Source organism: Oncorhynchus mykiss, chromosome 17, assembly GCF_057628025.1.
Source record: "Oncorhynchus mykiss isolate SJ-2025 chromosome 17, ASM5762802v1, whole genome shotgun sequence".
Lineage (NCBI taxonomy): Eukaryota > Metazoa > Chordata > Actinopteri > Salmoniformes > Salmonidae > Oncorhynchus > Oncorhynchus mykiss.
Genome location: NC_143038.1, coordinates 37,907,302 through 37,923,057, shown reverse-complemented (window position 1 = coordinate 37,923,057; position 15,756 = coordinate 37,907,302). Strand labels below are relative to the sequence as shown.

The 15,756-nt window shown below is 42.6% G+C and overlaps 1 protein-coding gene across 1 annotated transcript; it reads right to left on the bottom strand.

Annotated features, from left to right (window-relative positions):
- Positions 1-38: 38 nt before the first annotated feature.
- slc2a11a (solute carrier family 2 member 11a) lies at positions 39-12,824 on the bottom strand. Its single transcript, XM_036950146.2, has 12 exons — positions 12,645-12,824; positions 12,097-12,195; positions 11,653-11,813; positions 10,487-10,611; positions 10,081-10,210; positions 9,728-9,876; positions 9,295-9,482; positions 6,131-6,241; positions 5,599-5,700; positions 3,933-4,008; positions 3,458-3,585; positions 39-2,622 (listed from the first exon to the last, which is right to left on the bottom strand). The coding sequence occupies exons 1-12, from the start codon at positions 12,753-12,755 to the stop codon at positions 2,404-2,406; spliced, it is 1,599 nt and encodes a 532-aa protein (XP_036806041.2). The 5' UTR covers positions 12,756-12,824; the 3' UTR covers positions 39-2,403.
- Between the last annotated feature and the right edge of the window lie 2,932 nt (positions 12,825-15,756).

Sequence of the window (15,756 nt, the reverse complement as noted above, 5' to 3'; positions counted from 1 at the left end):
TAGTATGGCCACACAAATCTTTTTGCTGTTTTCAACTTGTATATGTATGTGTTTTTATATAGCTCCACAGGATATCATTTTTGTTGGCATGGGTATACATTCGTTTACAAAAACCTTTGGGACAACAACGTAGTCAGTGATTAAGGAACTATCTGCCCTTGGTCTGACGGATGGTATATTTTCCTGCCAAAATAAAGATATGCAACTTCCTGTTAGTGTTGTGAAGTAACAGACATGGGTCTCAATTGTGTAATAAGTTAGTTGATATCTAACTCAGTTTCTCTGCTGGTCCTTCTATACTTATTTCCCAAACGTACAGTGCCTTCGGAAAGTATTCAGACCCCTTGACTTTTTCCTAATTTTGTTAGGTTACAAGCTTATTTGAAAAAGTATTACATTGTTTTTCCCCTCATCAATCTACACACAATACCCCATAATGACATAGAAAAAAATGTTTTTTAGACATTTCTATTAATTTATTAAAAACAAAAAACAGAAATATCACATTTAGATAAGAATTCAGACCCTTTACTCAGTACATTGTTGAAACACCTTTGGCAGAAATTACAGCCTCAAGTCGTCTTGGGTATGACGCTACAAGCTTGGCGCACTTGCATTTGGGGAGTTTCTACCATTTATCTCTGCAGATCCTCTCAAGCTCTGTCAGGCTGGATGGAGAGCGTTGCTGCACAGCTATTTTCAGGTCTCTCCAGAGATATTCAATCCGGTCTGGGCTCTGGCTGGCCACTCAAGGACATTCAGAGAACTGATTAAGCCACTTCTGCGTTGTCTTGGCTGTGTGTTTAGGGTCTCCTTGTCCCTGCTGCTGAAAAACACCCCCACAGCTTGGTGCTGCCACCACCATCCTTCACCGTAGGGATGGTGCCAGGTTTCCTCCAGACTTGACGCTTGGCATTCAGGCCAAAGAGTTGAATCTTGGTTTCATCAGACCAGAGAATCTTGTTGCTCATGGTCTAGGAGTCTTTAGGTGCCTTTTGGCAAACTCTAAGTGGGCTGTCATGTGCCTTATACTGAGGAGTGGCTTCTGTCTGGCCATTCTACCATAAAGGCCTGAGTAGTGGAGTGCTGCAGAGATGGTTGTCCTTCTAGTTTCTCCCATCTCCACAGAGGAACTCTAGAGCTCATTCAGAGTGACCATCGAGTTCTTGGCCACCTCCCTTCTCCCCCGATTGTTCAGTTTGGCCAGGCTGCCAGCTCTAGGAAGAGTCTTGGTGGTTCCAAACTTCTTCCATTTACAAATGATGGAGGCCACTATGTACTTGGGGACCTTCAATGCTGCAGTAATTATTTGGTACCCTTCCCCAGATCTGTGCCTCGACACAATCCTGTCTCGGAGCTCTAGGGACAATTCCTTCAACCTCATGGCTTGGTTTTTGCTTTGACATGCACTGTCAACTGTGGGACCTTATATAGACAGGTGTGTGCTTTTACAAATCATGATCAATCAATTGAATTTACCACAGGTGGACTCCAATCAAGTTGTAGAAACATCTCAAGGATGATCAATGGAAACAGGATGCACCTGAACTCAATTTCGGGTCTCATAGCAAAGGGTCTGAATACTTACGTAAATATAGTATTTTTAATATACTTGCAAAAATTTTGAAAAACCCGCTTTGTCATTATGGGGGTATTGTGTGTAGATTGCTGATTTGTTTTGTTAATCCATTTTAGAATAAGGCTGTAACATAACAAAATGTGGAAAAAGTCAAGGGGTCTGAATACTTTCCGAAGGCACTGTATTTCACATAGATACAATACATGGTCTTATTTGTTTATGATCACAATCTATTCCAAACAATGAAATATATGACATACTGTTCAAAACAAGTTGATTATTTGATAATATCATTTGAAATGAAATGATCTATAAAGACAGTATAATACTCTCACCACATACAGTAGCTTAGATATCTTTGGCTTTACCTTATTACAATATCATCCACCATATCTGTATGATAACCCTATGACACATGTAACAGCAGTTGAACTTTGCATTTGACTTGGACAGCAAAAATAAATAAATCATCCAAATTTGATTTGAATAGACTTTCTTCATTTTCATCACAAGGCAATAAGTGATTGATACGGCATGAACAGGCTCACAGGGATTTGTAAATATTGGTCCTAAAAAAATAAAATAAAATAAAAACATAACTTCACTGATCAGTGTATATGGGATTCACCCATATACACTGATGGAATACACCATCTTTGCATGCTTTTTCCAAACCCAAGACGATGGAAAACCTGGTTTCCTGTGGGAAAAAGGTATTCTGACCTCAATTGGATCTCCCGGTTAATTAAGGTTAATTCATTAACCATAAATAGTACTGTGGTCAATGGTAGAAGTCGTAGGTCATAGGTAGGAGAGCAGTAGGCCTACAGGGCAGTGGAGTGGCAGACCTCTCCCAGCTGATACTGTGCCTGTGGGGCAGGTAGACCCTGCTTGTCCTGGCCCCTGTAGTTGAGCTTGTGGAACTCGTTGGCGATGGCTGAGAGGGTCTTCCCTTTGGTCTCAGGCAGAACCAGGCCCACGAACAGAGCAGACAGGAAACAGACAGCAGCAAATGGGACGAAGCAGAACTCACCCAGCTCACTCTGCAGAGAGAAAGAACAACAAAAATGAGTCCGTGTGTGTGTTTGTATGCGTTTGTGTGTGTGTGTGTGTGAGGAGGGCGGGGGGGGGGGGGGGGGGGGGGGGGGTCGTTCTGCCAATTACTTGCCTTTTGAGTATTGGATTTTGTTAAAATGTTCAACTTAATAAAAACATGTTTTCCCATCTCAAGAGATTCAGTTACAAAATGACTATAGTAAGTGCCTACTAAAGTAACAGGGTTGACCGTAACAGGGTTGACCGTAACAGGGTTGACGACTTCATCTTAAATCATACATAAATCCCCTTGTGACAGGGGGAATGGAAGCTTGTTGTGTGCAACAGAGAGGGGCAATTGAATGCAAGCTTCACCCAAATGTTTTTATTGTTAAAACATTTCTGTCTTGTCTATTGTATTTATTGTTAACAGGGTTAATTTATAGATTTTTCCATGTGGTCTATTTGAAACGGCACTTATTTGATATAACAAGCTTTTCAAATGCAATATTTTTGCACAATTTCTACTTCTATCAAAGTGACGCAAAAGGCACTCGTTTAGTAGAATGACCCTGTGTTTGTGTGAGCGTTTTTATTTATTTAACCAGTGAAGCCAGTTAAAAACAAATTCTTATTTACAATGACGGCCTACCCCAGCCAAACCCTAACCCGGACGACGCTGGGCCAATTGTGTGCCGCCCTAAGGAACTCCCAATCACGGCCGGTTGTGATACAGCCTGGAATCGAACCAGGGTCTGTAGTGACGCCTCTAGCACTGAGATGCAGTGCCTTAGACCGCTGCGCCACTCGGGAGCCGTTTGTGTGTGTGTGTTTTTCACCCACCACCAGGAACGGAAAGATCATCCCCATAATGAAAAGGTTGATCCACATCATTGAGCCAGCTATCATGTAGGCTGCTGGACGGGCAGTCTGGCTAAAGATCTCTGTAGGGAGGACCCCTGTCACTCCAGCTGTAGGCAAAGATAAACACAGACCTTACCAATACCGATCAATAATGAGATGAGTGTACTTTATTCATCCCCAAGGAAAAATACATTTGTCATCCTTACAGCCATAATTGAAATGAAATGAAATCACAGTTTATTTGCACAGACCCTTATATATGATCTACAGATGCTCAAACTATCAACAAACTGTCAGCTGCAGCTCTGTTGGATACTCTGTAGTGTGTAGGATAAAATACTCAAATGCCAATGTAATTCCCTTCAATATTAGCTAGTATTTCTAACTGACTGGTCTAATAATATTAACGCTAAATATTAATATTAAAGCTATTGAAAGGAAGAGACTGGCTCACCTGGGCCCATGCCAAAGCTGAGTATATAGGTGAAGATACAGGCCATACTCAAGTAGGGCATCCACTCCACCTTGTGCTGTTACAGTAAAACAAAGAACTTAGTTATCAAGTCAAAAATAGATGATTTAACAAGTTTATTTGTATTTTATTTTTTATTTCACCTTTATTTAACCAGGTAGGTTAGTTGAGAACAAGTTCTCATTTACAACTGCGACCTGGCCAAATTAAAGCAAAGCAGTTCGACACATACAACAACACAGAGTTACACATGGAATAAACAAACATACAGTCAATAATGCAGTAGAAAAAGTATATATGCAGTGTGTGCAAATGAGGTAGGATAAGGGAGGTAAGGCAATAAATAGGCCATGGTGGCGAAGTAATTACAATATAGCAATTAAACCCTGGAATGGTAGATGTGCAGAAGATGAATGTGCAAGTAGAGATACTGGGGTGCAAAGGAGCAAGATAGGAGTAGGGGTAGCCAGGTGGAAAGCATGGCCAGCTGTAGAAAAAGACTTATTGAAATTCTCAATTATAGTGGATTTATCGGTGGTGACAGTGTTTCCTAGCAGTGCAGTGGGCAGCTGGGAGGAGGTGGTCAGATTCTCCATGAACTTTACAGTGTCCCATAACTTTTTGATTTTGTGCTACAGGATGCAAATTTCTGCTTGAAAAAGCTAGCCTTAGCTTTCCTAACTGCCTGTGTATATTGGTTCCTAACTTCCCTGAAAGGTTGCATATCACGGGGGCTATTCGATGCTAACGCCAAGTTAAAATATATATATAAAAAATAAAGTAATTTTCCTGACAACTCAGTTCTATCTTGCTGAATCAATATCAGTAAAATTGAAAACATCTGACTTTCTTGCAGACCAAAGGCTGAGGACCAAAAATAATTGAGCTAAATCGATATTAATTCAAATGAGCACCACATAATACCACTGATTGAGTGGGCTTTTTAAGAGTGTCCTGTCGCCTTACAGATTTAGAATCTGAATTGAGCCAGTTTGCTACAGCAGGGAAATAATACTGCAGCAAGAGGAAATGTGAATTATGATGTGGATTATCATTTTTTGTAGGGATTTGATACATTTTCCATTAGGGCAAATCAAGCCTGACCTTTTAACGTGGAAATTACAAACTCTCAAAGCCTTTTTAAACCTTTGAATACACTACAAGTTTGCATTTTCTGCCATGCAGAAAAATTCTCAGCAACAGAAGAGTGATCAAATTAAGATCCTACAACTGTACCTGACTACACCTATCCAACCACCCACTGCACCGACACATGCAAAGCACAACGTAGAATCACCCCTCCTAGTGGATAGAGTGATGTGTTGTCACAACATGAAGAGGAACAGGGGGTTCAAAAGGGTATGTTTACTTTTCTGCCTGGTACACAGCAACCCAAGCGTGACTGCGACGCAGATGCACCATGTCAGACTGCTGTCCTTCCATTAGAATGAGTACGTTCGCACTTCAGAAGTTATAGAGTCCCAAAGGTTAATAAAACCAATGAGATTAGAGACTAGGACATGACTAGGACATGGCATTTCAGCCACGTATCTCCATCATCTAGTTTCAGATCACCTTTTGATTTCCACTCGCACTTTTATCTTCTTACATTGACAGGGGAAGAGGATGACATAAGAAGATAGAATACCTCAAAACACAGAGCTATAGTGAAGACAATGGCCCAGACCGTCATTAAAACGTAGCCTCCCATCAAAAGAATCTTCCTGCCCTGTCGCTCAATCAGCAGGTTCTGAGGAGGATGCAAACATTACAATGTATATTAAAATCATGCCATTTTCAGCCCTGAGGTTAGCAGTAGACGCAAAAGAGAGGTGTTTCATCTTCTTTTACGTCTCTGGTTACCCTGAGGTGAGCATTTTTTTTTTTGTTGCCTTGTGTGAAAATACATTCTAAAAAAAAAATTCTAATCCAAACAGAATGCCTAGAAAAGCACTTTAACAGCTCTCAGAATGCAGGAACAATTTTAAAATGTAACTTTTCTTACAGAGCAACTTTTTCAAAGGTCTGGATTAAGGATTTAACAAGAACAAGAACAAGAGAGAGAGAGAGAGAGAGAGAGAGAGAGAGACAGGGGTAAAACAATCCCTACTTGCCTCTGGGGTGGTTAGTTAGTTACCAATAGTTACACAACAGCCACATTATTACTCAGGAATACTCACACATATTATACAGGCTGTGAATTCACATGTACCCGTGCATATGGTGATATACTGGATCATATCCGGAGAGATCCCGGACTCTTTAAACACATAGTATGCATAGAAGTAGATCTGTTGGAGTGAAAAAGAGAACATCACATACACTGTACATACAGTAAGCATCCTGACAGAGTACAGTGGCTGCTGTTTCAGTTATGATGATTTTTGAATAAAACGATGCTTTTTCTATCGTTTTTCATAAAATGAGTCCCGTCCTGATCATGTACTGACAGAGTACTGACAGACTGACTGAGCATTTCAAATCATTGCATCGAATGACCGAATTGAAATTGTGTTGTTGATAAGCCGATTCAGCCGCAAAGCGTTTAGCATATTACTGCTCTAATACCCAGTCAGCTCTCTCCCTAAGGCTTCCAGCTGCCAGCCCCCTAGTCTAAATAATCCCCCGAAGAAAGAAAGGTACTGTAATTACACAGTCGTCAGTTAGGGACTGTGAGATGTAGCATGAAGGCAACTAAGAGACTGCCGCAGCACTATTAACTTGGCATGGCCTTGGACTGACTACACCGCTTCATTAAACCCTATCTGAAATACAAACAACACGCTCGCTTTCAAATAATGTCTCACATTGGGATTCGCTGGATAAGCAAATCACTACAGAAGGTCCAATCTCACGATGTTTGTCGCAGACAGACAGGTCACGTAGTGAATGAGGAGAGACCCTACTCATTATAAGTTGCCACGGACCCGCCCTCTGGTCATTCTCCCCCTCTAAGCTCTCCTCAGCACGACTTGATCCCTGTCTCCCTGCTTAACTGTTCTCCAATGAACCGTGAGCTTTACGCTGCCGAACGTAGGACCTCAGCTTCTCGTCTCTAGTTTTGAGTACTGTCCAAAAGTTAAGTTTTTGCTTTGAGTAGAATACTTGCTCCAAGTATCCGGTGGTAGCTAGCGTCACACGCCTAGTTACTGCAGGTAGCCTACTGGTTAGAGCGTTGGGCCAGTAACCGAAAGGTTGCTGGATCAAATCCCCGAGCTGACAAGGCAAAAATCTGTCGTTCTGCCCATGAGCAAGGTAAGGTTCCCCGGGTGTCAAAGACATGGATGTCGATTAAGGCAGCCCCCCGCACCCCCACTGTTCCTCGGGTGTCAAAGACATGGATGTCGATTAAGGCAGCCCCCTGCACCTCTCTGATTCAGAGGGGTTGGGTTAAATGCGGAAGATACATGTCAGTTGTACAACTGACTAGGTATCCCCCTTTCCTTTTCCTTACTGAGACTTGGTTAGCTCACGCTGCAAAGCTAAGCTACTTGGTTAGCTCGCTGAAAATCCAGCTCACCTCTACTAGGTCTTCATACCTGCCCAAATGGTAGAATTGCTAGCTTCCTCCTCTCGTCCAGCAAAACCTACGTCCATGCTCACTAACCCCGAGTCCTGTGTGCGTGCATTGTAAGGAGTTGCCAAGGACGAAAACTATGTAGAGCATCCCCTCTCCAGGGCTCCTCACAGCCCCAACAAAGTCCCGCCCGCTGATTCCCTTGGGGGGAAGAAGGGGCGACCGACCTAGGGTTCTAGTAGCTGAGGTAAGAAGACACATTTTCAGTCCCCACCCAGTGTCTCAACACTTCCCTTTGTAATAAAAGTCTCTGTTGCATCCAAGCGTCTTGGTAAGTTAAAAAATACAATAAAAGGGCAACTCCCCATTGCGCCGCCAGAGAGTGAGTCATCAACTCGTCACAAGAGCAGAGAACTGGCGTGCATGCATATTCCAGCCCTGGGTCATGTCCACAGTTACAGAGGGGTACAGACTGCAGTTTGCTACGAAACCACTCGCTTTCAATGGAATTCTGGCAAGTGGCGACTCAGCTTGCATACTAGAGCAGGACGTCTCCTCTCTATAGAGCAAATGGGCAATCAGAGCTATAACGGCGGCAGAGTGCCAACTCGGCTGCTACTGCCTGTACTTATTGGGGGGGGGGGGGAGGGGGGGGTGCCCACACATATAATAGGATACCTGGGTGTCAGACTGGATTCTCTCTCATTCCGGGCTACACTATCAGATGGACAGGGGGTGGGGGGGGTGGGCGCAGTTCACAAAGATAAGAGTGGTTAAACAGGTTGTGGTCCCCACAGCTCCGCCCTGCTCACATAAACTACCCTGAAACTGATGACACAGTGTTCCTATCTCCGAAACACTTTCTGCCTTCTCTTTCCAAATTGTTACATCCTAGTCAGGACAGACAATACCACTGTGCTAGCATACATCAAAACGCCAGTATGGCCCTCACTCTCTGCAGCTGTACAGGTTCCTTTTTCAAATATTATTATGTGGAGCAGCGCACACCTCTTCTCAGTGGAGAACCAGATCTGTGAGAGATACGTTGGAGCCAGTGTAGATCTCTTGGCGTTGCACAAAAGACGCACACTGCCCTCTGTTCTTTGCGCTGGCAGGAGACGCACCACCAGGGGTGGACGCGCTGGCACACCCCTTATCCCAGCGAATCCCAATGTGAGACACCCCACTCTATTATCAGAGACGTGGCGTTACTAAAGTAACCTTAAGTTATGTACTCCTCCCTAACTCCCGCAGCATTACAACTGTAAAGTACAACCACATGTCATCATCACCAGCATGCATTTTTAACAAGGAAATGTAAACCCGTCTACGCACAGTATGAAATATTGATAGCTGATATCACATTTCTAATCAAGTTTGCTGTGAGAAGGAGGGGTCAGCAACACTGTGGCCAAAATTGTGTCTGAGCTGGGTATGTTCTACTGTCAGAACAATGGTGTTCTTTAGAGGTAGGTAACTTTGATCCTAGAGAGAGAGTTCTCAGTCAGAAACCCCAGGACCAGAGAGAACCAAAACCCTGCTTACTCAAAACCAAACATCTGAGAAACCCAGTAACTGTGGGGAGAAACCATACTTACAATAACAATAGAAGTCTGCTGGCAGGAGTCTGCTTGTTACATCATTTGTAAGAGGGTCAATTAATAATAAAAGGACATTGCATCATCATTCACCACAGATATTATTTGTGATTTTATGCGACACATGTGGCCTACTTAATCCACTAGAAATTAAGTTCCCTGTTGAAAAACACAGTTATTTAAAATTCTACGTTTTAGTTCTAATTCACAAGTTTTTGTAGTAACTCACGGAGTCGTTGCCACAGAGTTGCATGGCGCTGCTGAGAGTGATGATAGAGATCACCTGCCAGCGCACATTACGGTCAGCGAACAGCTCCCAGGGTCTGCTGGGCCTCAGGCCTTTAGCCTCAGCCTGCTCCTGGAGGATCTCATCCAGCTCTGATCTCTGGACCTCACAGCCACGCAGACGCCTCAGAGCTAACACACGCACGGCACACACAGACACATACACGTGGACGGGCAAAATGGATTTCGGAAATTCAAATGATTGCAAAGTACACAGATGCACATATAAGATTTAAAGACTACCCCTCCCTGCTGACGCAGAGGCGGCACAATGAACATCCACAGAACCTGCTCATGCTTTTACTGTATATCTCCCTAACTCACATACAAGAGGAACAGAACAACGTGGACCATGATTTGGCTCTCCCCCTACCTACCATTGATACAGGCTTCCTTGTCCCCCCGGTCTATGAGGAGGTATCGAGGGCTTTCTGGGAACCAGGGGAGAGTGAGGAGCTGGATGAGGCCTGGGATGGCATTACTGGCCAGTAGGTATTGCCAACAGGGCTCACTGCCCAAGATCTCCCTGGAAACATGACACCATCAAATGAAATACTGACTTAATTAAAACAAAGTTTACAACTGCAATTATTTCCCCAAACAAATCACACAATCCATTGTAGTGCTAGATTTATGTGTAAGTAACACTAAATTGCAGGCTTATTTGGTAGCCTCTGAATGCTCTGCTTGGATGTTTGTCTTATGTGTCGGTGTGTTGTATGTTGCCTACCTGAGGCCCACGACCTGTCCTAACACCACTCCAAACGCTGTGAAGATGGCTGACGACAAGGAAGCAGCCCCTCGCAGGTGCTTGGGAGCACTCTCACCAAAATACATGGGTTGCACATTCATACTGATCCCTGTGAAAGGAGTGGATCATTTCTCTACTGTCTGTGGTTTCAGTTTCTTGCATCAAACATAATACTGTAATTGTACAGCTGCTTGTCTTATCTATATCTACACTTTACATGTCATTGACATTTAAAGACCTAAGAGAGCAACAAACATACAACCAGTATTACACTTTTTTCTCTATACACAACGTACAAGTAATGCAGTCAGTTGCACAATGAGCATGGTTTGATGACATGAGAACCCCCATTTGAGAACCCTCTGGTTGAATATACAGTAGATACCAGCATTGATTCCAACCAGGACCCTGGAGATGATGATCATCTCAAAAGACTTGGCAGCTCTGCTGGTCAACGCTAGGAGTGAACTCAGCATCAAGAAGATATTATTCAACAGCATAGTCTTCTTCCTGTGGGAGCAACACAAGGGGTTTAGAGTAGAGTAGAATATAGTGGAGTAGTGTAGAGTAGAGTCGAATTTAGTAGAATAGAGTGGAGACGAGTAGATTTAGTAGAGTATTGTAGAGTAGAATTTAGTAGAGTAGAGTACAGTAGAGCAGAATAGAGTAGAGACAAGTAGAATAGAGTAGAGATGAGTAGAGTAGAATTTAGTAGAGTATTATAGAGTAAAATAAAGTAGAGTAGAGACAAGTAGAGTAGAATAGAGTGGAGACGAGTAGAGTGGAGACGAGTAGAGTAGAATTTAGTAGAGAAGTGGAGTGTAGAGTAAAGTAGAATATAGTAGAGCAGTGTAGAGTATAGTACAATTTAATAGAGTAGTGTAGAGTAGAATTTAGTAGTGTAGTGTAGAGTATAATAGAATAGAGTGGAGACATGTAGAGTTGAGTGGAATTGAGTATAGTAGAATAGAGTGGAGATTAATAAAGTAGTGGAGACTAGTAGAGTAGAATACAGTGGAGAAGAATAGAGTAAAGTGGAGATGAATACAGTAGAGTAGAGTGGAGACTAGTAGAGTAGAATATAGTGGAGACGAGTAGATCCAAGTAAATCTTGAGTATCAATTAACTTATACTGTAGTAATGATGTTATAATTACGTTTATGCAAATACTACTATCTGTCCAGATATCATATATGCCCTGGCGCCAGCCTGCAAGGTTCAGTGTGCTCTTTCAGCCTTGAGAAACATAAACACCACCACATTGTTCATTAACTGACTCCACTGCCTTGCTGTCTTCAGAGACACTGTGTCTATGCTCTCTTTGATGCAACCCCCTTCTACATCTGACCCATAAACAGATGAAAATCTTCTCATCAGTCACTAAACATTTCTCTTTGAGACATTATATCACTGATAGATCCCGGGTAATATTGAATTCTAAAGCACATAAGTGAGCTTTTCAGTGAGGGCCTTGACATTGCCTTGACATTGATGACATTACCTTCCAAAGGTTATGATCATGGATCCAGATATACAATAATACATTATTACCTTCCAAAGGTTATGCTCATGGGTCCAGCTATAAGAGCTCCGGCCAGCCCTCCCAGGGAGTAGATGGACACAATGCAAGTCCAGACCAGAGTGACCTGGTAGTTCTTCAGCTGCACGTCCCAGCGCTCCCGAAATGTCTCGTTAACAAAGTTCTGAATGAACTGAAAGGAAAGGTCAAGTGTGGTCAAATACACTCAAGTGAGCATGTGCACACACACATACATACACATACACACACGCATACATACACATACACACACACACACACACACACACACACACACACACACACACACACACACACACACACACACACACACACACACACACACAGATTGTATTTGTTTATTTGGATACCCATTAGCTTTAGAAGAAGCAGCAGGTACCCTTCTTGGGGTCCAAAAACACACACACACACACACAGGTGTGTCAAAATAACCTTACTATGGTGGGTGCGTTCATTATGGCAAGGTTGTAGCCATACTGAAGAGTGCCTCCAATGGCACATGACGTCACCATTAACATCAAGTTTAGATCATTGCCCTGTCAGTACAAACAAGTATTAATAAAAAAGAAACAACAATGATAGGTTGTTCACTTTAATAAATATTGGAGATTTACAATAGTGCACAGTACTTAGCCACAGAGTATTGATTTACATAAGATAATTAGGAGAAACACTGTGTTATGCCCCCAGTCCTATGTTTTCAGGTACTATTCGAAAAATAGGCAATGGGAACAGTGCACGAAAAGAAGAACATGCCAAAAGTCAGAATAGTCTGACTAAATGGATAAATGTCAATAAACAACAACAAAAAACACGTTCACATCACATATTACATTTTTCTAATGTATTTTTGTGACTATCATTATTTTCACATGGGGGGAAAAGTGCATTTTGCTAAAATAAGTTTAACGCGACACCAAACTACATTACACGGTCCATAAAAAAATATATAGCCTATCACGAAATAAAAACAAAATTACTGTACCTTTTTATCCACTCCAACATGCGACATAGCGAATCGAAAATTATATTTTGTACTTTTAAGTAGAAATATAACAGCAGACCTATTCAAGTCTTTGCAAAATCCTTGAATCATACAGGTTGCCAGGACGCAGAGCGCAGGACTGTGGACATCACCGAACTCCCCAACCCCAACCTTCTGAAATACTGTATAAGTACAGTATCCACTCCCCCTGCACGTGTGTGTGTCACGTTTCGTGTGACACCCAACTCCTGTTATGTTAAGGCAATGTTTAACCACTATATGAACTGTCAGATATAACGTTGACCTTCACGTGGGTGTTATCCTACTGTAGGTCTCATACAATACGTTGTTATTCTCTATACAATACCTCAGATATGGAATATGGATCGCCTCCCACTGGGCAGAGACGTAAATTCAACGTGTACTCCACGCTGGTTCAACTGACGTGGAAACAACGTTGAATAAACCATTGTGTGCCCAGTGGGCTGTTGCCTCAGATCAAATATGTAATGGCACTAGGCTAATCACCGGTCACCTCGCTCGAGTCATTTACCTATACTGTGGAATTTGTCTCATATCGTTCTCACAACATTGCGGAATCATAAGCCTACCCAATGTTTGTATAGCAGTTTATTATTATATGCAACGCATGTGCAGAATATCTGCCCAGTCTTTCTGGAAATCAACTTTCAGGCGGTGTCGCGACAACGAACATTACAGGTGCGTGCAGCTTGCTCTAGTCCAGTCGCCAACGTCCGATAAGTCATGCTTCCTGTCGATTTACAAATGCTGGACCATGTCTGGAGTCATGCTCAAACCAGACCTATAGCCTATACTCTCATTATGGGGCTGCATCTTTACTTCAAACGCACGCCCTTGCGAAAATGTCCAATTGACATCAATTTATGACATGGTTGATGTTTGTGTAGCCTGTACGTCACCAAATGGAATTGAGGCATATACTATCATCATTCGTCATTGGCTACCATGATCAGCCTCTTCAAATGTCGCTGTCTAGCCAGCAGATGGTGCTGAATTGTAAGCCTATAAATTACTGCATAGGATGAGTCTTCAATACAATACTTCCAAAGCACAACACAGTTCTAAAATACCAGGGTGGGTTTCACCAACATACCCTTACATGAATTAACACTTAAACTGTGTTAAATCAAGGTTTATCTATTGATCATGTTGCACAAAACTTTAAATCTAGTATGAAATTAGTCATAGTTAGATGTAACCCATAATCTAATTGTAAGTTTAATTTTCACTATGATTGTTTGTTGTCACTCTTGGCCACTATAGTGTACAATTTATTCTTGCCTGCCTTGAACACATTCAACTTTTAATTGATTAGTCCATCATGGACGGAATGGGTTTTTAGATGTTCTCTCATTAACTTCCTGGTGGTAAATTAATGTACACTTTATATACAAAAGTATGTGGACACCCCAGCCGCACCCATTGCTGACAGGTGCATAAAATCGAGCAAAAGAGAACCATTGCGCTCTCCTAAAAGCTTGGCTCGTGCATAAAAGCCACACATTTAGAAAAATGAAGAGTTGTAAATGGGTTTGCTGTCAAAAATATGTTGCCTAAAATGTACTTCATTATTCAATGCATAATTTTTTTTTTACTGCATCAGGGATAGTGTACACAGACTGTTTTGGCTTTACAGCCTTCTTCAGTCTACACACACAGCCATGCAATCTCCATAGACAAACACTGGAAGTAGAATGGCCTTACTGAAGAGCTCAGTGACTTTCAATGTGGCACTGTCATAGGATGCCACCTTTCCAACAAGTCAGTTCATCACATTTTTGCCCTATTAGAGCTGCCCTGGTCAACTATAAGTGCTGTTATTGTGAAGTGGAAATGTCTAGGAGCAACAATGGCTCATTCGTGAAGTGGTAGGCCACACAAGCTCCCAGAACGGGACCACCGAGTGCTGAAGCACGTAGCGCATAAAAATGGTCTGACCTTGGTTGCAACACTCACTACCAAGTTCCAATCCACCTCTGGAAGCAACGCCAGCACAATAATTATTTGTCTGGAGATTCATGAAATGGGTTTCCATGGGCGAGCAGCCGCACACAAGCCTAAGATCACCATGCGCAATGCAAGCGTCTGCTGCAGGGGTGAAAAGCTCATCGCCATTGTACTCCGGAGCCGTGAAAACGCGTTCTCTGGAGTGATGAATCACACTTCACCATCTGGCAGTCCAAATCTGGGTTTGGTGGATGCCAGGAGAATGCTACCTGCCCCAATGCATAGTGCCAACTGTAAAGTTTGGTGGAATAATGGGACGGGCTAGGCCACTTAGTTCCAGTGAAGGGAAGTCTTAATGCTACAGCATACAATGGTATTCTAGACGATTCTGTGATTCCAAATTTGTGGCAACAGTTTGGAGAAGGCCCTTTCCTGTTTCAGCATGACAATGCCCCGGGCACAAAGCAAAGTCCATACAGAAACGTTTTGTCAAGATCGGTGTGGAAGAACTTGACTGGCCTGCACAGAGCCCTGACCTCAACCCCATCAAACACCTTTGGGATGAATTGGAACTCTGGCTGCAAGCCAGGCCTAATCGCCCAACATCAGAGCACAAACTCTAATGCTCTTGTGGCTGAATGGAAGCACATTTCCACAGCAATTTTCCAACATGTAGTGGAATGCCTTCCCAGAAGAGAGGAGGCTGTTATAGCAGCAAATGGGGACCAACTCCATCTAATTGCCCATGATTTTGGAATTAGATCCATGGGTGTTGTTGGATCAACATAAAGGGAGTGATTGCTCATCATCCTTTTATATTTTATGCTGATTTGTGAAACCATTTTTGCCCTAGGAAGGCACATATGGGTGCACTAGACCTAGGCTATACAGGCACTGCTCATATGAAAGCTACCACAAATGCTACAAAAGCTACCACAAATTGAAATATGAAAGCTGGTAACTTGAAGATTGAGTTATCATAATGAGATTCTTGTGATGAGAGTACTTCTACAACATTCCCCAAAAACAAGTTATTTTAGGCAACTAGAAGTGAGCCCGGCAGAGAGAGCAATATTGATTTCTCTCTCGCTCCCTCCTCAGGGGAAACCATTGAAAGGATTAT